The sequence below is a fragment of the Coloeus monedula genome (genome assembly GCF_965178545.1).
Source record: "Coloeus monedula genome assembly, chromosome: 5".
Classification (NCBI taxonomy): domain Eukaryota; kingdom Metazoa; phylum Chordata; class Aves; order Passeriformes; family Corvidae; genus Coloeus; species Coloeus monedula.
In genome coordinates this window covers 66,148,424-66,171,163 of record NC_138785.1, presented here as the reverse complement: position 1 = coordinate 66,171,163, position 22,740 = coordinate 66,148,424, and the positions used below count along the sequence as shown (strand labels likewise).

At 44.8% G+C, this 22,740-nt stretch overlaps 1 protein-coding gene across 4 annotated transcripts; it reads right to left on the bottom strand.

Annotated features, from left to right (window-relative positions):
- Positions 1-116: 116 nt before the first annotated feature.
- On the bottom strand, positions 117-22,421 carry MFSD10 (major facilitator superfamily domain containing 10). 4 transcript variants are annotated; one of them, XM_082281233.1, is made up of 13 exons: positions 22,336-22,421; positions 19,725-19,907; positions 18,441-18,537; positions 14,954-15,057; positions 13,975-14,133; positions 12,637-12,825; positions 8,138-8,246; positions 7,418-7,529; positions 5,958-6,066; positions 3,893-3,983; positions 2,295-2,342; positions 1,228-1,317; positions 117-872 (listed from the first exon to the last, which is right to left on the bottom strand). In XM_082281233.1, exons 2-13 carry the CDS (start codon positions 19,893-19,895, stop codon positions 766-768), a joined length of 1,386 nt encoding a protein of 461 aa, XP_082137359.1. In that variant the 5' UTR covers positions 19,896-19,907; positions 22,336-22,421; the 3' UTR covers positions 117-765. The 4 variants fall into 4 exon arrangements, with proteins under 4 accessions (XP_082137359.1, XP_082137360.1, XP_082137361.1 ...); XM_082281234.1 differs by having other exon boundaries at positions 19,725-19,910; positions 22,336-22,381; XM_082281235.1 differs by lacking the exon at positions 22,336-22,421 and adding an exon at positions 22,067-22,236.
- Between the last annotated feature and the right edge of the window lie 319 nt (positions 22,422-22,740).

The window sequence follows — 22,740 nt, the reverse complement described above, 5'->3', positions numbered from 1 at the left end:
CCACTTTGGCTCAGCCAGACAGGGATGTTCAGTTCACATGGGTGTAACAACTGTAATGAACTCACCACAGGACTGTGCAATGTAACCGTTTATTGTAATGCAAAAAGAACAGGGCATGGTCATCAAAAACATCACACAGTATTAGAAATATAAAACATCTCTCCAAATGTAATTGTATATTAAAAACAGTCCACCTGTGTGAAAGTACCAGTGGGGTCCCAGGGAGCCTGTAGTGTGCTTCTGCTTTTGTTTGACCATCACGTTTGCAGGTGTGGATGAAGCATTTGCAGATCTCTTGTACCAGTTGTACAAAACCCCCATCAGAGTGGTGCTGAGGCTTTGTTCTGTGCCAGCTGAACAAAGAGCTGAGGGTTTGTTCTGTGCCAGCCCAGCCCCTGCAGCGGCTCGGGGCAAGGAGCAGAGCCCTGTGTGCAACAGCACCTGGTGAGTGGGGAGGCTCCAAAACCTGCTGCTGGTGTGCTGTCTCTGCTTCTCTGCTGCTCTTAATGCCTTACTCAACTCCTTGGGGTGTGTGTGTGTGTCTGTCTTCGTTTGTTTGGTGTTTTTCTATTTGCAAAGCTAACCCAGCTGGCTGGGAGGCCACCTTAAACACAACTGCTGTGTGGTGTTGCTGCAAATGGGCATCGTGTCTATCCTTCCAGAAGATCAAAATCCTCCTTTTCCTATTTGCTCAGCAGAGTCAGGTGCCAAGAGTCAGGTCTTGCAGAGGTCCTTGGAAGCTAGTGGTAGTTTTGTGGTTCCTTTCTACTCCTCCTTTGTCTGCTGTTTTATCAACCTGAGTAAAGCCAGGGGGACAAGGAAGAAAGCTCCACAGACAGTGAAGCAAATCTCTGCCCCGGCCAGCCAGTAAACTGCAAAAGAAAGGGGATTCATATTGATACTGTGCTTGTCCTTGCAGATGTATGAATGCCCTCAAAGCTGTCATGCTCACATGGTACCTGCACAGCTGAACAGAATTACTGACCCCTTGGCAGAGCCAGAGAGTGCTGGGAGCTTGGCACATGGCTGCACTCAGGAAACAGGTTCTGGCTTACTTGATGTTACCACTAGCCGAAGTTCAAGCTCTGAGGCTGCTTTCCCTTCCTCTGTCTCTTTATCCTAAAATGCTCAGGGGATCTGACCCCAGGCAGGGGGTACCTGTGCCCCTTCTGCCCCACCTGGGCTGTCTGGTGCCAAAGGGAGGAAGGAACACAAGGCCACACTCACCTGCAGCTGCCAGGATGGGTCCCAGGGCTCTGGCTAGGGCACCCAGGCTCCTCAGGATGCCCATGACTCGTCCCTTCTGGCCAGCAGTGCCTGTGCAAGCAGAGCGTGACACTGTGTGGGGTTTTGCTTGGGGCAGGGCACAGCTGTAGCTCTGGGAGCCTTGTTCTTTTGGGGTATTTCCCACTCGCATCTCCCCCTCCCATCATTTCACACCCAGTGCCCAATCTGCATTTACCTGCCCTCCCCCAAGGCCCTCACAACTGCTTCACTGCATAAACACCAGCGCCTGGTGCGAGTGCTTTTCCGGGACGATTTGTAGAGCATGTTCTGCAACCTCCCCAAAACCCCCGAACCTATCCAAAACAAAAGCTTCACATTGTACACAGGATTTTCTGAGGAGGCCCAGGTGTACAATAAACACAGGACTGTGGGTGCACGTTAAGTAAGAGCAACATAAAAGTGACATTAATGGGCAAAGCCTTGCTTTTCCACCTCAGCAAGCACTGCAGTCCTGGCCCCCAGCTGACCCAAAGCCATGTTAGCCACAGATGGCACTACAGCTACATCTGCTTTACAAAGCTCCATAGCAACCAGTGCCAGAAGGTTTCAGGAGGTTCCTTAGGAGGTCTTTTCTAAGGAATCAGCAAGAAATTATTTCACTGATGGCAGGGATGGCTGGTGTCTCTTTCAGAGAGCCCAGGCTGTTCCCTCCTCAGTGCTGTTTGTGGCCTTTGCCCACTTCTCATCTTCATCACCGCCAGCAATGGGGCTGCTGCAGTTTCCCCATCCCACTGGACTGTGTTACACAGTACAAAATTCAGGTGTGATACTGATGGTCACGCTGAGCAGAGCGTTGCTGTTGGTGCTGAAATTACCAGTTACGAGACAGGTGTGAGCCAGGGGCTGCTTCCCTGTGCTCCCCTGCAGAATGACCCGAGATGGACCCACAACTGTTCCTGTTGATGCTGCAATACACTCAAGGTCAGTTCTGTATAATCTGAGCCAAGTCAATACAAAGGTCAGTGATGTGGCCAAGGGCAGCTGGTCAGAGCAGGAAGGATACTCACCATAGCCTGACACCACTGCTGACAAACATGGGATAACAATGGCTGCAGCTGGAAAAATCCACAGAAGAGACTGTCAGTGAACAGCAGAACTCAGAACAGTTGCAAGACCAACAGTGAAAAATGTGGCCCAAGCTTGTTACTGCTGCAGAGAAATATGCTGAGCTCTGGGCACTCCACCACCACTGAGTCATCAGGTTTAACCCAGTTCAATAATGGAAACACCCCCTCCAAGGCAACCTGCAGGAACAGCCCAGAGCCGCGAGTGCTCCGAGCAGCTGTTTCACATTAGCGTCTCTCATTCCCATAGTGAGCCCACGGGACAGGGATGGATGGGGCTGATCAGCCAGCTGGCAGTTTTCCAAATCACTGTGGTCTTATCAGGTGGAGCAGGGAATTGCTCATGTTCCAACCAGACAATGAGGTGGCTGTACCCAGAGTGACACTGTCCCTGTGCAGGCAGTGCACTGGACTCAGGGATGAGAGGCAGCTACAGGCTGTCTTGGGAAATAAGACAGTCATGTCCGAGAAGAAAAGGTTACAAAATTTTTTGGACACAAAAGCCAAGACTTGTTCAGCAATCACTACCCTATTACTGAAATAGGGGCCTTTTCTGCCAAAAAAGAAGTGCCTCAACCATACAAAGCAGAATTGTTTCAGGGAAGAAAGGGAAGGGAAGGAGAGGAAAGTACAGAGAGAGAGCAGAAATGATCAAGGTTGCTTTAACTGCAGGTGCCCCAACTGCTGGGCAGAGAGAGGAAGAGAAGGAGAAGAGAATCCCCACAGAGGCATTTCTAGCTGGCTTAACTGGGAAGAAATTGAGTTTGCTGCACAGGAAGGGGCCAGGGAGGACTCAAATATGGTTAAACAAAATAAACACCTCCTCTCACTCCTCACCTGTTCAACACACAGCTGGCCCCAGACAAATAATAGACTCAATAGGTGCATTTTGTGGCTTACAGTTTACTCCTAAATCAAGCTGTACCATGCAAAAGAGAAGTCCACTTTTGTAATTAGTCATATATGGAGCTGCTTAACAATAGTTAGCAGCATTGGTAATACCTGAAATCTCTTTTTAGACATCCAGTAGATGGATTCAACTTCAGTGTTTCCCTGAACAACAGCTTATGTTGGCAGAACTTATGCAAACACTTAAAACATCTGACCCTCACTCTTGCTCAGTCTGAACACCCTCAGAGTGTGCAGGTCTCCAGCCTTTGGCCTAAGAAATAATCCAACCACCACACAGGTACAAAGATAAAATATCTTGCTTTTTTTCCTGAACTGAGCTACTTAGTGAATATTTTGCTTCTAGGTCTGCTAAGATGAGGCATTAAAAAACCATCCTCCAAGAGCTCCCCAGTGAGACAAGACAACAGGAGTGCTGGGGATGCTTCCAAATACCACCATGACAACTTCCTGAGATAAAAACAGCATCAGAAAAACCCTAGACACTGTTTCTTTCATATTTCATAAACCGAAGTGTCAACTTTCTGTTACTTGTAGTTTGAAATTAGAAGTGCATCTTTTTTAACAGTGTGAATAAATACATGAAGAAAAATCATTTGTGCTTAGCTTGCAGTGCCCTTTGAACAGCTCACCGAAGGAGTACAGCAACAGTCCAGCACTCAGCATGGTCATATTTGCAGCCCATCCAATTAACAGGAACGCTGGAATCAGCAACATAATAGCCTGCAAAAGCAATGAGTCACACGGTTACATCTGTGCCGCGCTTGTTAAAGCCTCACTCTAGGTGTCCTGCCAGTTCCCTTCCGCTGATAGGACAGCACACAAGTTACAAGCAGAAGCCCTTTCTTCCCCAGCAGACATTTCAAAGTCACCTGGATGGCCACACACCAGCACAATGAACTTTCCTGTTCCCTCTCACTGTCACGATTGCACACCACATGCAAGTTCTCTCTCTACAGATCTGTTGTGTTGGGGGGATTTTTTATCTTGTTCTGTGTTGACGTGCACAGAAATCTGGCTTTAACTCTTCATCTCATGAGCTGGTACAAAAGAAGAAAAAGCTTGTGTGCAGCAGGATTACAGCTCCTCTGCTTTTGTTCAGCTGTATTGGCTGATTTTATCTTTAGCTTTCAGATTTCTGTAGCCAAGAGGAAAAAAGGGAAGAGAGGGTGCATCTAAAATTCAAACCCCAAAACTAAAAAGCCTTCTCCATCTCCTCCAAGAGCTAGACTTCCCCTGTGATGTCTCCCTCGCTTACAGAGCTCCTGCAGAAAAGACAGATCAGATCTGCTTCGTGTGTGATAAAGGAGGGTATTCACTGCCACTGAGTGCCTCATTTTGAAGATTCAGTGATAAATGAGCTACTGTAACCACGGTGCTAAGAGAGGCCACGTTTGCCATATGGTGCAGATTGACAAACTGCCAGAGTAACTTCAGCAAAAGGGGGAACTCCCACAAAACCCACTGGTGTCCCTGGAGAGAGTGCCCCAAGGCCAGGGGGTCTCTGCATTGTGGACATGGGTGTTCATGAGGAGCCATCAGCCCAGCAAATGAGGGTTTGAGGTAACTGCAGATGTCATTGCAGGGAAGAGGAAGGAGTAGAAAAATGAGAGGTGCAAAGGGCAGTGCAGTGCCAGCAAACACAGCAGGCTGGCAGAGCACACAGGGGAAGCTGATGTGGAGGAAGAAGCAGCACCAACACAGCAGCTGATGTTCATCCACAGGGAAACCTGACACCAGCAGCCTGACATTTGCCTGCCAGGGACCAGGGTGGAGATTGTTTCACCGGCAGAAATCACTTTAGGAGAAGCTGAGTCAATTCACTGGAATGCAGCGGTTTGGAAATCTTCTACCCTGCCACCACTGAAATCACACTGGCCTCAAAATAATGTAAAATACATTAATCAAGGCTCTAACAGACCAAGCAAAGCTATTGCCAAGGAGCCAAGGTAGTGCTTTGTTTAGTTCCACACACAAATGTAAAGGACAAGACATATCTGCTGTCCCCACAGCTGTATAAACTGCAGGGAGCTGTTCCCTGTCATCCCAGTGCAGCAGCTGCAGCATCTCTGTGAAGACAGAGCTAAGCAAAACAAAGGAATGTACACTTTTGTCAGTGAAACCTTGGTCTGAACATTGGTACATGCTTTTGTTACGTGTAATACTGATGATCACAACCCAAAGATTGGAAAAAGAATCTATTTCTCCCTGCCCAGCAGTGAAATATACTCTAGGGAAAGCCTGTCAAGCACAAAGATAGCCAGACTGAAAATAATTTCCCAGAAAGAGTCAGAGATCAGCCCTGAAACAGCTTTAGTAGTTTCAATGTCTGCATTGCAAGAGAAGCCACTGAAATAAAGTATACTCTTCACAATATTTTACCTAATTTGCACAGATGGACAATCTGCTCTCATTCCTTATTGCAATTAAATATGAGGAACACAAAGTGTCAATAATATTGTTGCTCATATCATAAGAAAGGGCTCTAATGTTCCAAAGTTTAGTGAGACAGATAAGTGCCCAACAACCAGTTTTGAGAAGTCATTTAGCTGAATAGATGAGACAGAAATTTCTTTTGATAGGACAAATACAGTTATAGCCTCCAACTACCCTTCATTGCACTTCAGACTGAGAATTAACATATCAGATTTGGGCGGGGGGGGGGAGAAAAAGAAATATTGATTTTTTTTTTTTTACCCTTTTTACAGCTCTGATTTCATTTCCTGGCTTGATTCGGCGAGCATAGCCTCCCTGGATCACAGCCATTGTTATTCCAATAAAGAAAAACATCTTGCCCTGCTGCATGCTGGAAGGGAGGCAAAAACACGGATTATGGAGTCACACACGGAGCATTCTGCCCTGGGATTCACTGCTCCTGTGCTGACCCTCTCTGAGCAAGGGAGACAAAATGCCTTTGGGGCTCACTCAGCACTGCAGAGCTCTCAACACACTGGCAACAGCTGCCATGGCAAGCAGAGAGCAAGAAGGGAAAACTCCAAGGCCTCATCCTATGGATGGGACAATGCTGGCAAGTGCTGCAGCCACCTCTGGACTGCTGTGGGGTAGGTCAGGGTTTCTGGGGTGGCCCACAACGACTCAACACATAAATTACCCTGTGCTGTGGACATCTGTGCCATGTGCATGAGAGTTGTTGGTTTCCAAGGTGCAACTCATGGAGGGTTTGATGGAGGTCAGCAAGGCACAACGTGGTGGTGATGGGGTGTCACACTGGGAAATCTGAGACATCACTCCCTCCACCCTTCAGTTTTCTTCACTTTTCCCTTCCCCCTCTCTTATTGTGGATATTCTGTGAACTATGTGGCTGTTCTCAACTGAAGGGCCTCACCTCCATAACAAGCTGGCTGTCTCAGAGCTGTACTGCTGGCACACAGCTCTGCACCTCACTGAGGGCTGCCCTGAATGCACAGGACACAACAAAGCTCAGTGCACTACAAAACCTCTCCTTGACACACACAGATTACTTAAGCCACAAACTGTAATGAAAGACAGACAGGGAAAGATGAGACAACCCCCTGAGAATTACTTAAAGGGAAGGACATGCCCAGGAATCAAGTTGCAAGTTCACGTTCCTGGCTGGAATTCTTCCTATGAGCTGGCAGGAAAAGTATTTCAAGCTGAGCTGTTGATGGACTCTGTTCTCTTTCTTCTCTGGTGTTTGACTACAGGAAACCAGGCTCTGTGACATGACTGCACCCCATATGCAATGCAGAGTGCTGATGAGCAAATATCATCATGCAGATATCCCCCCATCCTTTGCCTCTGTGAGCTGCAAAATTTGTCCTGATACCCAAAAACTCTTCTGAGCAATAAAAGGCTTTTCTATAATCTATAAAACTATAATCAATACAACTAGCCCAGCTATACCTATTTCAGGAGCTTTAATTTAATCTTGGGTATTTATATTCCCTACTTTTTAGAAGCTGCAGATTGAGTACTTCCTTTCATGATAAACACTGTGCCTGTATTTCATAAATTCTTCTCACAAAGCCCAAGTACCACTGAACGCAGGGGTGGCTTTACTGAGTGGTTTTACTAATGTCAGAAAGCCTCTCTTGAAAATACATGAAGAAACCTTAAATCAAGATTTTGGAAAATATCCTAGTCAAAACATACATTATATTCTAAATGTGCAATACCTGCTGAAGTGGAATCTCTGGTGAGTGAGAAAACTCAGTGTATACTCCAAGCCGGAAAACAGGAACAGGTACAGGAAGTAAGCCAGGCCCAAAATTTTGAGATTCTGAATATCTAAACAAACAAAAAACCCAAACAAACACCAAGAGGGTGGGAGGTAGGGAATGAAACATGGTGGAGTTTTCCAAACAAAGGCTGAGAATAAAATCACAATAGAAGAGCAACATTTATCAGCTGCACAGGGAAATGTTCTCACCTCAGATGCTGATTTTAAATATCCATACAAGACATGCCACAAAACGAGTCCTACAGAGATGTAGTGAATCCTACATCGCCAAGTCTGAATTGAGAAGTAAAATTCTACTCTGAAGTTCCTGGCTTGCAGCTTGAATAAGCAAACTCACATCTCCCTTGCTCATGCCTTGATCTACCTTTAAATCACTTCACTTACTGCAGCCTACCCCATGCTGCAGCCAGTGGCTGAGGAAAACACAAGTATCAAGTCAGGAATCTTCAAAACACTTGTATTCAAAACCTTCTTTTGGGAATAAGAGAACCAAGGTCCAATGGAGCTTCCAACTGCCTCTTCATAAGTTACTAAGGTAGCTTTTAAATGAGCGAAGAGTGCTGCTTCTGAATGGTTTGAGTACAGTTTTCACTTAGAGACCAATGCCACACAAAAAGACACAGAGTATTACCATAAAAAGCCATCTGACACTTACTCTGCTCTGAAGGGGATTCCTTTCCTCGGGTGACTGCAGAGAACTGAAATAAAGCCAAAGGACTGAGCAAGTCAACTGCTGCCTGAAGCCCAGATGTCACAGAAGAGACCTGATCAAAGACAGAAAGAGGTTTATTTAAAATCCTAATGTAATAACCACTGCTAGGAACTGACAGTAACCACCAAATGTGCCTCTACACCTACACAAATCATCTGAGATGAAACAAGGCACCTGGCATTGGGATTTGAGTGGGTGTCAGTAACAACCCAGACTTTCTGAACCCAGAACTGGTTCCAGCACTGTAATTGAAAGGTAAAGCACTGATAGCAGCTTTCACTGAAGACAAGAGAGAGTTTCTTCTCTGGGTTCTTACAAAGCAGAAGAGGCTCATTCTCCACAGCCTTAAAGGTGGCTTTATTTGGTTCACCTTTTGCATAATCCCTCATGTCCAAAGAACATTTATTGGGAAAATAATGGCCCATCTGCCTGCAAGCTCACAGGAAGCTGAGGATTTGCTCCATTGCTACAAATCTGAGACCAGTATGCACAGCATATCAAACACTGGTCTGTTTTGGGACTGGTTGCTATTTTAGCCAGCCAGTGACACCTCCTGGGGAAGAGAAGGAAAATAAATTTTTTTTAGAGAGATTCTTTGGAGATATTTTTAGACAAATTTCCAAGGAGATTCTGCCCAGCCACAATGTGTGGCTTTTTAAAGAGGAAAATTTATTTTGTAACACTTCTGGGCCTTGTACTGCATACAACATCTGAACCTAATTATGCACCTAGTGGCACTCTCCCTGCTCCTTACCCACAGGCACTTGGAAGATGCTTATTCTTCCATCTACAGAGAATTTACTTTTTTTTTTTTAATTCTAAACTATAGAAAATTAAAGAAAACACTAAAAGAAGTAATGTCTAAATGATTAGAAATCAAATTTCCTACATTATTAGGGAAATAATTTTTTTAGAGTAGAATTTAGCCTGTCACTTTATACAACAGTCACAGGAAGAGATAAGACATTCAAGAATCCTGAATAATCACACGTAGTATTTCACGCCTTCAAAGCACTGCACAGGCTTTATCTGATGAGCTTCCTTCTCTTCCCAGAGAGGGAGGGAGGGAGCTATTATCCCTTTGAGGGCAGAGATTAAAGGTCAGATTGTCAGTAGAACTTAATCTCAGTGCATGACCTGGGGACTCATTACGGGCTGGATTTAATGAAGCTGTAAACAAGTCAACCTTCAATATGGTATTACCGTGACCCCTGTCTTGTTTTGAAAGTCAGAGCTTCTGAGTACCCGGCAGCAGAGTCTGAAGCCCATTAGTCTCACAACAGCAACCAGTTCAATAGACTGGGGAAGCCATGAAGTTGCTGATTCACACAGAACATACTGGGATATTTATTCTCCCTCCCACTGCATTTGTTGTAGAGAGTAAACAGACACACCCAAGAAGTTTGCTCACGCTGTTAAGAAGACTAAGAGGATTTCCTGAAGCTGACTTGCAGCAATCCCCAGTTCCTGAATGTGCTGGTACGATGGGGTTTGCACCACAGCGCAGAGAATCTGGGCACAAGCAAAACCCCACAAGCATGTTTGCCAGTAATAAAAATACCCTGTAGTTTGTACCTGTTTTGAATTATTATCCATGTCAGACAGGATGCCAAGCAGCTCATACATTATATATGCATGTGTTTAAAATCTTAGGTGTTTCATGAAATATATATATCTATTAGATTTTTTAATGTAGGTGTGTTTGTGTGCACACACATAAATGTTTTGCAATTTCTCCTATCTTTGCCGTAGAAACAGTGGTCTAGAAGTGACTTCATCCACTAATCCATAATGAAAACATTGTCCTAAACCTGGCTAAAGAGTTTCACCATCCCCCAAAAGGTATACACTGCCAATTTCAATGTCAGCAGCTACATGTAGTTTAGTTTCTTCACAGGTTCAAACTCTGCAACATCTAACCTGTATTTAATTTCTATGCTTATGATTTATTACACCACAATTGCTCAATTTTACTTCACGATCACCCCAAAAGCCACCTTGAATGGCAGACATTTTTCACAGTGTCTTTGCTCATTCTGTTGTCCTCTAATGCAGAAAGACACAGTAACAAGTCTGGAAGGCAGAGTCAGCCCACATCAGGAATGCAGCCTGGCCTTTGGAAGGCTGCAGCCTTACCTTGCAAACCAGACACGTTCAGTATGCACAGAGCACAAGTCTGCTACTGATACTGCATAGCCCTGCACACAGTCCAGAAAAAGAGAGTTGTAAGACCCTCCCTCCAACTAGGCAGCCTCTCTCATGGCTAGCTTAGCTAAAAACTAACTCAAAAGCTCTTAAAGGGGACAGATTTCAGTAGAGACCTTCCTATTTCTCCCCTCTCCCAGTCAGGTCACAGCAGAAGCTGTTTTGGCTACCATAGGCCAGTGTCTGGCTCTCTTCAGCTGATCAACTCATGGAACAGTTGACAAAAAGAGGAAGGAAGGGAGTAAAAATGCTATTTTCTTTGGATGAAAACACATCCCTGTTCCCCATCCCCCTCCATTTTCCCCTTCCTACAAGTTAATTCCAACATGAATCAATATGAAATACTCCTCCTGTGAAAAGCAGACTGATAGAGAAACAAGGGTATAACAGGAACACAGCAAACTTCAAGGAAACAGATGTCCGATCCCACTGGCACATCCTCCTGCCACTCATCATGATGATTTCCCCTCTTTTTACAGATTTGTCCTTCCAACATATTCCACTCCTATACTGCAGGAGCACCTGCTCCAGCTCAGCCCAGCCAAGTTCCAGAAAGGCAGCCAACATACCTGCCTTTCCTCTGTCATCCACTGGCCGAGAAAAGGGCTCACTTCCACTCAGAAAGTGGAGGAATTACCAAAGAAGAGAGCAGAGCAGCCTAATAAGTGAACACATGGATCACATGCCCAGATGGAGGCTGACAGCACACAAGCACTGACACCAACCACAAGCCCCAAACCACTCTCTCATGAGCAGGCAAACACTCTGTACTTTGTGTGACTGGGACCTGGCCCTGAGCAGCACCTCATGCAGCACCCACTGCTGTACAGGGGCAGAGTCCCAAAAAGCAGTGACAGAGAGCTCCTTCCTTACCAAAATTCAGTGGTGTTGGCTAACACAGACCAGCTGATCAGAACTTTCAAAAGGATAATAAAAGGGGGAGGGATCTATTCAGTCATCACATAATCCTAAAAGGCACTGAAGCCATTTAATCACTCTACAGCAAATTAGGAATTGTTTATAGAACACAGATTGACTCTGCTGCACTTCCCTATGTCACCGTGTTGCCACCTTCCCGGAGTGTGCAGCTCTAACTAAGAACAGGATTTTATCCAGATTGTTTAGAAACAGCCAAATAGGAAATAGGAACAGATGACACATGGAAGAGTTGTTAAAAGAAAATAAAATAGCTGTAGAGCTTGGGAACACAGTGTGAGCAATAGATTTCACATGGGACACAACCTGCTGGGAAACACTCAGGGAAGGTGCAAAGTTTTTCCTTGGTAGGATCATTGCAGATACAAGTTTCCTGAACAATTCTCAATGTCAAATGGGTTTGGCTATCCAGAGACCAAGCACGCTCCAAAAACTGAGTGCTGCCTAGAAACCAGGGGTCACAGCAAAGACCCAATCCAGTGAAAGCCTCAAATTGAGTACCCAGGCTGAATTCCACCTCTCTCATGCTACAAAGGAAACTCTTCTAAGAGACTTTTAATCAGATACACCTTTGACAGTGTCCAATCACACAATATTAAATCATAATGTTAATAAGTGTTTGGCCCCACAAATCCACTGAATTTTAGCACATGTAGGTATTTTCTATCAGCAGAAGACAGAACAGCTCAGAAAAAAGTAATTTGCTACTTTAGTGTTCAAAATATTCAAGCAAATACAAGATAGTAGGTAAGAAAATAACATACATTGGATAAATGAAAGAAAATCCAGTCTCTGATGCATTTACTTTTATGATTTGCTGAAATTCTTCCCTAAGGAATCCCTGTGGTTATAGTTTAAAATCCATAGTCTCCCTCCCACGTTCACATTAGGTTTTGAGGAATTTAAACGTAAAACACCAAAACCAGCAATTAAGCAGTCCTGTTAACTATAAAGAATTTCTTTTATTACACTGGGCTAGGAGATGGGACCATCCCTGGAAGTGTTCAAGGTCAAGTTGGATGAGGTTTTGATCAATCTGGTCTAGTAGAAGGTGTCCCTGCCCACGGCAGGGGAGTTGCAAATAGGTGATCTTTAAGGTCCCTTCCAACCCAAAATATTCTAGGATTCTATGATCATACAACTGCTTTGACACCAGCCTTAATAATAATCCTAATCCCAGGAATGAGCTAAATTTCTGAGACACTGGCTAAGCCTGTTCTTCACTGTTTCCAGTATTTCAACCATTCTCAAATCCTATTTTTACAGAAAAACATACATCTTGAGACTGATCGTCCATTTACCCGTTTTTCCTTGGGAAGTGTCTCTGGAAGAAGGAGGAAGATGAAAATTAAATCAGCCACAGAAAACACGAGTGCTGACAATGCTGCACGAAGGTAGAAGACTTCTCCTTTCTCTGTCTGCATGGCGAGGTAAGCACCCATCATGGGGCCCAGGGTAAAGCCCAGGGAGAAAGCAACACCAATCATGGCCTGCAGAGATACACAAACAGAGAATTTTAGACACCATTTTTTCAGGCAGCTCAGTTCTCGATTTGGATTAACCAGGTACAGAACCTAATCGCCCCAAGGATGCAGGGAGTGCACAGCAAAAACAGGAAGTGTGAAAAACCTGCTGTTTCCAAATAAACGATTTTGTTTTCTGTCCAGTCAGGGAAGTGGCAGAACAGGCAGTGGCCCATCAGTATTTGAGAATAGCTTCAGTCAGATGCTGTTCACTTCCCAGAAGGCAGAATGAACATGCCTACTTTGCTTTGGAAAAGAAGAGAATACAAGCCATGTGGATGTGAGCCATGCTGTACTAAGTGACTTAACTCTCAGGCCCTAAAAATAGGCCCTGACCCATTTTATTTACTAGTGCTGTACGGCTACCTCTCTCCACAAATAAAAACGCATTTTGGCTCACCAGGATCATAATAAATTGCTTGGAAGATTCATTACCTATCACTGTGAAGTCTAAAGCCTTCCCCCTCCCAAGAAGCAGCTGTCCTCTGTAGTGGCTTATAAAATTCTGTTAAGAGAAATCTGGGCTTCCAAGGTTTTTATAGGATAAAAGATATAACTGGTAATTCACAGCCCAAGTTCAGTCTGCAGGGTGTTTCCATCTGGGCTGCTGCCTTCTGGAAGTGGATAGGGCAGCTGCTCATACTTCTCAGTCAGCCAAATGTCACATCATTTACCCACTGAGCTCAGATCCTTAAGCCAGTGCAGTGTGCAAGGAAGTCAGGATCACAGTGTGCTGTGCTGCTGCACTTCCACAGCTTTGGAAGGTGAGAAAAAGGGGTTGCCCTGTAACTGGATTCCAGCTGCCAAAACTGGGCCATAAGACCTTCTGATTTCTAAGCTATTGTAATCAGAATTAAGGTTTCCAGCAGGAGTAACAGTTCTAACACTGAAACAAGATAGTTTTCCCATCTCTAGAACATCTGTGTTTCACTTGTGGGTGATGGTTGTTGGCAAAAGTCCAAGAGCTCCCAGGAATATGATCCGGCATCTTTCCAGAAGCAAGGCAGAATGCAAAGTCATGTTTTCACTTCCACCTGAGGAAGACATACTGAGCACCCAAAATCAATTAAAAGTTGCCCATTAAAACTAAACGTGTACCCCACAAGTGTAACTCACCATGCCCTTGCTCCGTGCTTTTGGGGAGTGCAAGTCAGCAATTACAGCTGTGGAGAGGCTGACATTCCCTTTGCTTATTCCACCTATGATCCTGGAGAGAAGAAAAACGCCAAAAGTCCGAGAGGCAGCCCATAGTGAGTATGATGCTATCAAACCCATCTGCAGAAGCAAGAAAGGGTTCTTTATAAAGCAAAGCAAAGTTGGTATATAATTTCTGCACATTTCTCAGCTAAACATTTATGTTTTTTATTTGTTTTCAATGGCTGCTCCAAACCCCATGTAACAGAAATGGCTGAATACACTGACACTGCACTATGTCCTGAACAGTGATATAAAAGAAGTAGAAACAAGTCCATACAAACTACATATAAATGTGACATTTTGTTCTAACAAAATTAGAAGAGCAAAATTCTGTGGAAGTTAAAGCAGTCCTGGGCACAAAACATTTTTGCCCATCCCACTCCATTTGTTTCCAAATTCAAGATAAATCTGAGTTCAAAATAAGGAGAATGTTCATGTTCAGAAGAAATACATCTTGCAGTGCTATACAGCACTTCCTAACAAACAATTCCCAGGCTCTGTGGAACAGGCCATGAAGTGATGAGCCCTCATTAATCACTTGATGATCTAAAATACATAGGAATTAAGTCTAACATTTGTCAACAGAGCATCTGAAGTCATTCTCCCATACACAGGGGAAAGGGATTTTGGAAAATGACAGAAACAGGTAAGTATTTTGGTGTCCTCTATGTACAGTTCTGGGTCTGGGAAGTTCAGTTTAAGCACTTACACTTGGAAGTGTGGCCAAGTGACTTGGCAAGAAAGAGTCACAACCAACAGATATAGAAAATGCAATTCTAAAACTGAACTCTGGCTGTCACAATTCACACACAATTCAGTTTCTGTGCTAAGCACAAGATCTCGGTGCCTCCCACTGTGTATTGAGATGCCATGACTGAGATCAGCATGTGACACATACCACTGTCATCAACATGACAGGCCTTCTGCCCCAGTGGTCTGACACAGCACCAGTGAGGGGAGAGGAGAAAAACTGCAGGATGGAGAAGATTGAGCCAATCAGACCTAAAAAAAAAAAAAGGAAGATAAAAAGATATGTATCATTATACTTGCTGCCTTCATCTTAAATACAAAGACAGCCAAGCTGTTTGAGATCTATCATACTATGTGTGACAAAAACTTGAAATTAAATGTAAAACAGCAGCTATGAAGAATACCTTTGTCTCAGAAACCATGCCACTCTCAGAACACCAATCTTGCATTGTTACTTAACTGAGGCAACAGATACAGACAGACCAGAGTAACAGGCATAAACTGGATGACTTTCTGGTTACTTCACTGGTGAGAAAGGGTTTGACACTCACTGGTTATTATGGAATGACGATTCTCCAATATTTCCCTGCTGACTACATACATTTTCTGTTCTTAAAGCAGAAGTAACACAGTCTTTAATAGTCACAGTTCTTTTAAGACTTTTTTGACTGTTTGAACCTGATTCTGTCACACTTAATTAGTTTCTCTTTCTTTTTTATCATGGAAAGAAGGACTTAAGCACTGCTGTTACTGAGGCACCCTAAGAGGTAGGAGTGATTTCAACAGACTCCAAGAGTCTTTTGAAATCTGCCTCCAGGTTCTGTGATCTTTAATTCCTCTTTTCTCTTGCCATTTATAGCTTCATGGAGTTATTAATTTGCACTACACTCTCAACAAGCAGGCAAAAGATGCCTTGCTGTCACAGCTTTTCTCTAAAGGAAAAACTGGGTTATATGTTTCAGATCATTCAGCTATCAAAGCTTTAAAAGGCAGAGGAGAGACAGACCAGAAGTTCTGCTCCCATCAGCTTTGAGGGAGGCAGAATATTGATACTGAACACCTTGTCAAGAAGAGCTGCTTGTGATAACTCAAAGCTCAAAAAACTGTGTAAAAAAATCTTACAGACTTTTACACTGGCAGTGTATGGCACACAGTTCCCTTCATTGTGTTTCTAGCACTGTAAAAACACCTTTTCATGCCAAATATTTCCAAGCCAGCATGCAGCAAAAGCAGGGCTGTTCCACATGGGGGAAGGAGCTGGGAGCTGAGGGTGACCACCGCACTTGCAGTGCCCTCACCAGCCTGGGCTCCCCATGGTCTGATGGGTTGGGCAGAGCAGGTGCTGCCAACAAGGCCCACTGACAGTCCCAGACAAGGCAAGGGTTATTCAACACATCCTTCCAGGAGTCCAGTCTGGACCAGCAGGAGCCAGGGGCAGAGAAAGGAGTGGAAACAACTCTGTGATGTAGGCTGGGAGACAAGACACCTCCAGTGTAGATGGGGACAGAGACAAAGTCTGAAATACAGTTCCTGAATCAGTGGGCAGAAAATGTGTGGGTGATGACTGGTCACAGCAACTAAGTATTGGTGCCCTCAGGGCCCTGACACGGGCAGAGAAGGTTCTGCCTTGAAGAGGTTGCAGTCTAAGCAAATATGAAAGAGAGTGAAATACATCAGGCACTGGGAGAAACACCAAGATGATCTTGCAAGCACCTTCCCAATCCCATGCTCCCTGTGGCATTCCTGAAGGAATACAAGCTGCAGGAAGGCTGCAGCAGCCTCTGATTAACATCACAGCTGTAATGAAACTTTCCACACAGCACTCCCACGAGTACAGGACACAGCATGTAAAAGGAAAAGCAACAAGTTGGACTGGGAATTCCCACCCCTTATTTAAACAGTCTGAGATGGTGAGAAGTTGAAAGTAGGAGGCTTCTGGTAAAGCCTTAGAGGAGACAGAAAGCAGCTTCTGAGGGATCAAAGAAAACTGTTTCCTAGCATTCCAAGCCAGTAATTTGACTAAAAAATGAGCAGAGAAGGAAAAACATGCCTGCAAGGATACGGTGGGAAAGAGGAAAATGGCTTATAAACTTCCTAATGCCTGTTATACCAAATTAAACTACTTTAAATAGTAACAATACATTCACACATATTCTAATTTAGTTTTGTGTTTCATTTAGTTTATTTTAAAAGCCTTTTTCTTATCTTGGGGGAAGCCTCAGCTCACTAAAAAGAGAGGGTAGAGAAGGTCTAATTAAAATTAACCCAGACGCCCTTGTATCTTCATACTCTGAAATCACAGTTTCGTCACAACTATCTAGATGGCAAAGAGCCAGAAGAGTCTCTGCTGTGTAACATGACATATTTCCCTCACTGTTCCTGCTGGAGCTCATCCACACCAGTGTCCTAGTGACAGCAAATGCTGCTGGATCCTGCAAGCCAGCAGCTCTGCTGCTTTTAATAAGACTAATGAGATTTAGAAGCAGTGCTGCACTATACCCGCCCAAAGGGCAAGCAAGGCTGGAACTCCTAAGTTTCTATTTCCTGTGCTTCCTACTGATTGATCTCTGATCATGTGCAGATCAACTGAGAAGGAAGAATAATTTCTGTGACTGCCAGGGCTCAGCACAGCAGGCTCCTGACCCTCAGCTGGCAGTCTGACAACAAGGAACAGCAGGCCTGTATTTCTGTAACAATCTGTAGAACAAATTGAGTAAGATCATAGGATAACTCAGGTTAAAAAGGAGCTCTGGAGGTCACCTATTCCAACCACCTGCTCATAGGATCAGCTGTGAGGTCAGAGCAGATTGTTCAGGGCCTTACTGAATCAGGGTTTGACAATCTCTGAGGATGGACACTGCTCTGGGCAGCCTGTTCCACGGACCATCCTCAATGGAAAAATGTTCCTCCCTATTTCCAGTCTGAACCTCCCCTGCTTCTACTTACCCCTGTTGCCTCTCCTTCTGCCACACATACCTCAGTGAAGATCCTCACTCTCCATAACCTCCCCACAGGTGTTGGAAAGCTGCCTTTCACTGCAGACCAGCCAAGGGTCCCAGATTCTACATCTTCAGAGCCCTCCACTGAACTCACGACAGCGTATGGACACCCTTCCTTGTACTGAGGACCAAAATAATTCAGATATGGTCTATCAAGTGCTGAGTAGAGGAAGATGATCACTTCCCTAACTCTGATTCATTTCATGCATTCCAGGAGCTGTTGGCACCTTTGCTGCCAGGGCTGGCTCTTGCTCAGCTTGCTGCTCATCAGGACCCCCAGGGCCACCAGTCAGTGTCCAGTCTGTATCATTGCAAGGACTACTCCTTTCCACAGGCAGGACTTAAAATTTGTCCTTCCTGAATTTCATAAGGTTCCTGTTATCCCATTCCTCTTGCCTGTCTAGGTGTCTCCAAATGACAGAGATGGGGCTGTCCAACTCTTCATTGCTATCAGTGTGGTGAAAACAAAATCATTTATAGTCTAGTCCAAGAGATATTTTCTGTGTTACTTAAATGTAGAACTAACAACAGGCAAGCATGCCTGCTGAATTTCTTGTCATCTTGCACATCAACATTGCAAATAACTTGGAAAGAACATTGTTTTTGGCTATTAGCTTGTTTGTTTGGTTTCCCTACCTCCAAACAAGACACTGTTGTATTTCCTCTCTGGAGGTATCCCAGCCATCGCTGCAAACCAGTCTACACCACGTTGCAATGACAAATAGAATCCATCCTGAAAAACAGGTAACAGGGAAGTAGAAGCAGGAAGACAGTCACTCAGTTTTATTTTCAAAGACAGCATCAGAGCTTAGAGAACTAGAGACAATGTTAGATGATTCCTTCCCTCCTCCTCCCCACAAGGGAAAATTTCCTCACTGATCATAGGCCAAAAATAGCTTAAACTGTGAATGCTAACAGACAGCAGATAATTGGGTGTAGATGTTCGGGTAGGGGAATGTCTGAATTTGAACTTTTTCAAACCATCAGGCCCATTACTTGCTAAATCCTGAATTAAACAGGCATTCCCTGAATCTTTCAATTAAAAAGGCAACATGAGACATTCTGTCCTTCTGCACATCGACTGTTTAGCCCGGGAGAACCAGGAGCTTCCAGATGCAGAAAGAAAAGGTGGTGCAAAAAAAAAAGGATTCCCAAAAAAGAGGAGGAGGACTTGAAAAGAAGGTGAAGATCTTGGCTATTGGAAATACACTGGAAGTGGGGGGAAGACCCTGGAGATCAGAGCCCATGGTTTGGGTTAGAGATACAGGTGTAAGAAGGACAGCCTACAGCTGCAGCTGGAGTGGGGTTAGAAAGGGGCTGACAGACAGAGGTTTGGGCTGCAAAAGCAATTTTCCCATGACAACATATTCATCTTGACCAGTAATGCCAGTAACACCTGAGAAGGGAAACAGTGAGCATCTGCACAGCCAGGATCCAACAAGACCTTCTGCTCTGTTCCTGGAGCAGCAGCCAGTTCCCTGCTAGGAATGGAAGGTGAGATGGAACTCCATGCTGGGGGAGGGAGCAAGTGACTGTGTGAAATACTCTGGTGGGGTAAAAGCTGTCATCTCCTTGGTTCTTAGATAAACCCCAGCATGCAGATCCATTATGAACTGTCTCACCTGGGGCATCAGTGTAAGACACAAAAGCATTGGTAACTACAAGGACTAGTCCCTAAGAAATACCTGAATTTTCATCAAAACAAATCTCTCATTTTAATGAAAAAACAAGGGTGGAGAGTCTTATTCAGGTTCACAAATAAATTCAGTCCATGAACCATTCATATGTGCTGGGTAATTATTAATCTTCCAACAGCTGTTTGGTTTGCCCCAAGGAAAGTGATTTTTCTTCCATTGCTCCCTCAAGAATTTTCTTACATTTTCTAACACTTTCTGTGGGCTGACTTTCTCTGTTACTCACCTCAGTCTGGCTGTAATAATCAAGGATGGAAGGAAACAGTGGCAAGATGAGAGCAAATCCCAACAAGTCGATGAAGAGTGCCAGGAAGACAATTGTAATAACACGATTATAGTTCTGTTCTTGCTTGTCATTGATGGAGCTGCTGCTGGTTCCTCTCTCTTGCAGGGCCATGTTCCCAGTGCTCTGCTTTTAAAAAATAATACTTCTATATCCAGTCATAGGAAGCCTTTTGCAGGCCTTTCATAAGAGGATCTTGCTGATTCATTCTTACTTTCTACAGACTTCACAAAAACCCCCCTTCTGACTATATTAAACTACCTGGGAACAAGGGAACAAGACCCTCAGGTCTCTAGTCTTGGTTATTATCTCAGCACCAAGTTTGCTTCCATTAAGAACAGGCTACAGAGGCAATAAAACAACAAACTCTACTATAAGAGCACCTCAAATAGAACAGAACTAAGGAACATTTGAAGTTTGTCAACATGTGAGCAACATTAATACGACTTTCCTAAATGTTTTCAACTCAGCATTGCAGTAAAATAGGTATGAAAGGGCACTGTATTCCAAATATTTACATCCAAGTAAGAGTTTATTTATGCCTTCAGTGTATACTAGAAATGACCAAAATAATAACAATTAAAAAAAAAAAAGAAAAAAAGAAAAGCAGACTTCATAACTATTGCAGGAGTGCTGTCTTCAAGATAAACCCCAGAGAGCAACACAAGAAACAACAGAAGAAAATTTTGAAACTTCATTTTTTTATTTCTTTCTCCAGGTGATAGCCACTGAGCTGGGGCATCAAATGATTAAGGCAGCATTTTTATTTTGTCAGAAATATCAGAACTATTAACTCTCTTTGGTAGTACTCCAAAACTATCTTAAAGCCCTAAACAAGGATGCTGGCCATATATATCCTTCAATATTTAACAAATAAAGGAGTTGGTCTCAATCCTGAAAATAAACTAATTTTCAACATACATCAAAATCAAGGAGTAATACATAAACCATAGAACTGCAAATTTCAGACTTGTAAAACATGTAGGATATCTCAGTCATAAAAGAATCAAATTTACAGTCCCTTCTATGGCAAAAATCCCTGAACATTTGTTGCACTAAAAGAGTAAAAAAGAAGACAGAGTTTCATCCACAGCCAATTGATACAAAAACATTCATTAACTTTGATGAGTCAGTACTGAAAACAATGAACAACTTTTAATATAAATTTTATTCCAGACCAGATGTACCATATTTCTATACACAAGGCACTTGTGTATAGAAAACAATACTACACTAATTGAAGGCTATAACACTTTGTCATGCCCAGCAATAAATATTATTGTGACATTTCTTTACCTGTGAAGTCAGTTAATTAGCACTGAAGCATTATTAAAGCTCAAATGCCATGAGGTAAATAAACATGGAAGGAGGCCACCTGCAATCCATTTACTAACTCTTGGCATAATGCTCTTAACCAAACTGGTCTCATCACTAGCAGATTTATGTTCAAGATCCTTTTATTTAAAATGGCAAATCATCACCACTACAGATATTCAGCATTATTTACTTACCCAAATGATACAAGAGCACATGGAGCTGAAATAACCATTCCTATAAACAAATACTCTCTGGCCCTAGTCTGTCCAGCCAACAGCTGAGGGATGGGTTCATTGGGGCAGATTCTATCTTGATTTTCCTCATAATTTTTTTATTCATCCACTGAATTACAACTGACCAAGCTGAACTTATTCCAGGGTTATTTACAAAGGTAACATCCTTCACACCTTTTCCTCACGAACATTTCTGCCAGTGTGCAGCTCGAACCCATCCATGCTTGCACTGACCTTTCACTCTGCTCCAGTTTTGGCTGTGTGGTTGCAATTTCCCTTACACAATATCCCAAGGTACTGCATGTTTCTGCCTTTGTGCTCCATCAGTTTTGTTGTTCAAACCTCCCCATAGTTTTTTGCTAGGCAGGAAACCACACAACATTTTACAGGCCCTTGGCATCCTGACAGCAAAAACAGAACACTTCAGCTCCACCGCGACATCTGCCTTGTGTGAGGCGCGTAGGGAGAGGGAGGGATGTCAGCTTGGAGAAGTTGTTTCTCGGCACACGGGAGTCCCTGACACTCGCTGGCTCTGCCCGGCTCTCCCCAGCCCTTCCCTCGGGATTCCCCGGCCGTGTCTCGTCCCTTCTGTCCCCGGCCCCCATCCACAGGGCGGGGGATTGATGCCGTGGCTCCCAGGAAGGGATCAGCACCAAAGCTGGCCCTGCCCTAACGCACGAACTGAGATTTATCATCTACCACCAGCGAGAATATCATCCTTTTGAGTTTTCTTACCTCACCTTCTCCCCCTTTAAAATTTTCCGGGCCCGGCTTTACCCGCTCAGCCTCGGGAGGGCTCCTCTGCCTCCCTCCCACAGCCCTGGCTCAGGTCAGGGCAGGCGCTCGGCCGGCGGACAGAGGCAAGCCGCAGTTCCCCGCGGCAGAGATGAGGCGGAGGACGTGGGGTCCTCCCGCCAGGCAGCCGGGCACCGGCACCCGGGCACCGGCACCCGCCAGGGAGCCGCGCCCGGCCCTGCCCCGCTGCTCCCGCCGCGGACACCTACCGCTGCTCCGGGGCGTGCGGGCGGCGGCCCCCGCCTGCCAAGAGCCTCCCCGGGGATGTTGCGGGCGGCGGCTCCTCCCCGGCCCTCCGCGGCGCCCCGGCCGCCTTCCTGTTCCGGCGGGGATGGAGCCGCTCCCGGCCCGCGCCCGGCGCCGCCGAGGACGGACCCGGCCAGCCCGAGCGGCTCCGCGGAGCGCGGCGGGGCTTGAGCCCGCACCCAGGGCAGCGCCGCGTCCTCGGAAATGAACCGGCCCGTGGGATCGCCTACCTGACACCACAGCCCTTCCTTCGCCCTTATAGACAGTTCCTGAAACACGTGTTCCAAGACGAGAGCGATGTTCCGTTTGTTGCTACAGCAGCAGTTAGCTGCGGCTTTGATAAGGGCTATCTGACAAACATAAAAAGG

Coding starts and splice junctions, on each gene's coding strand:
- MFSD10 (XM_082281233.1), bottom strand. CDS start 19,895: ATGGCCCTGCAAGAGAGAGGAACCAGCAGCAGCTCCATCAATGACAAG. Junction 18,538..19,724: donor ATTATTACAGCCAGACTGAG/GTGAGTAACAGA, acceptor CCTGTTTTTCAG/GATGGATTCTATTTGTCATT. Junction 3,984..5,957: donor AAATCAGAGCTGTAAAAAGG/GTAAAAAAAAAA, acceptor TTGCTTTTGCAG/GCTATTATGTTGCTGATTCC.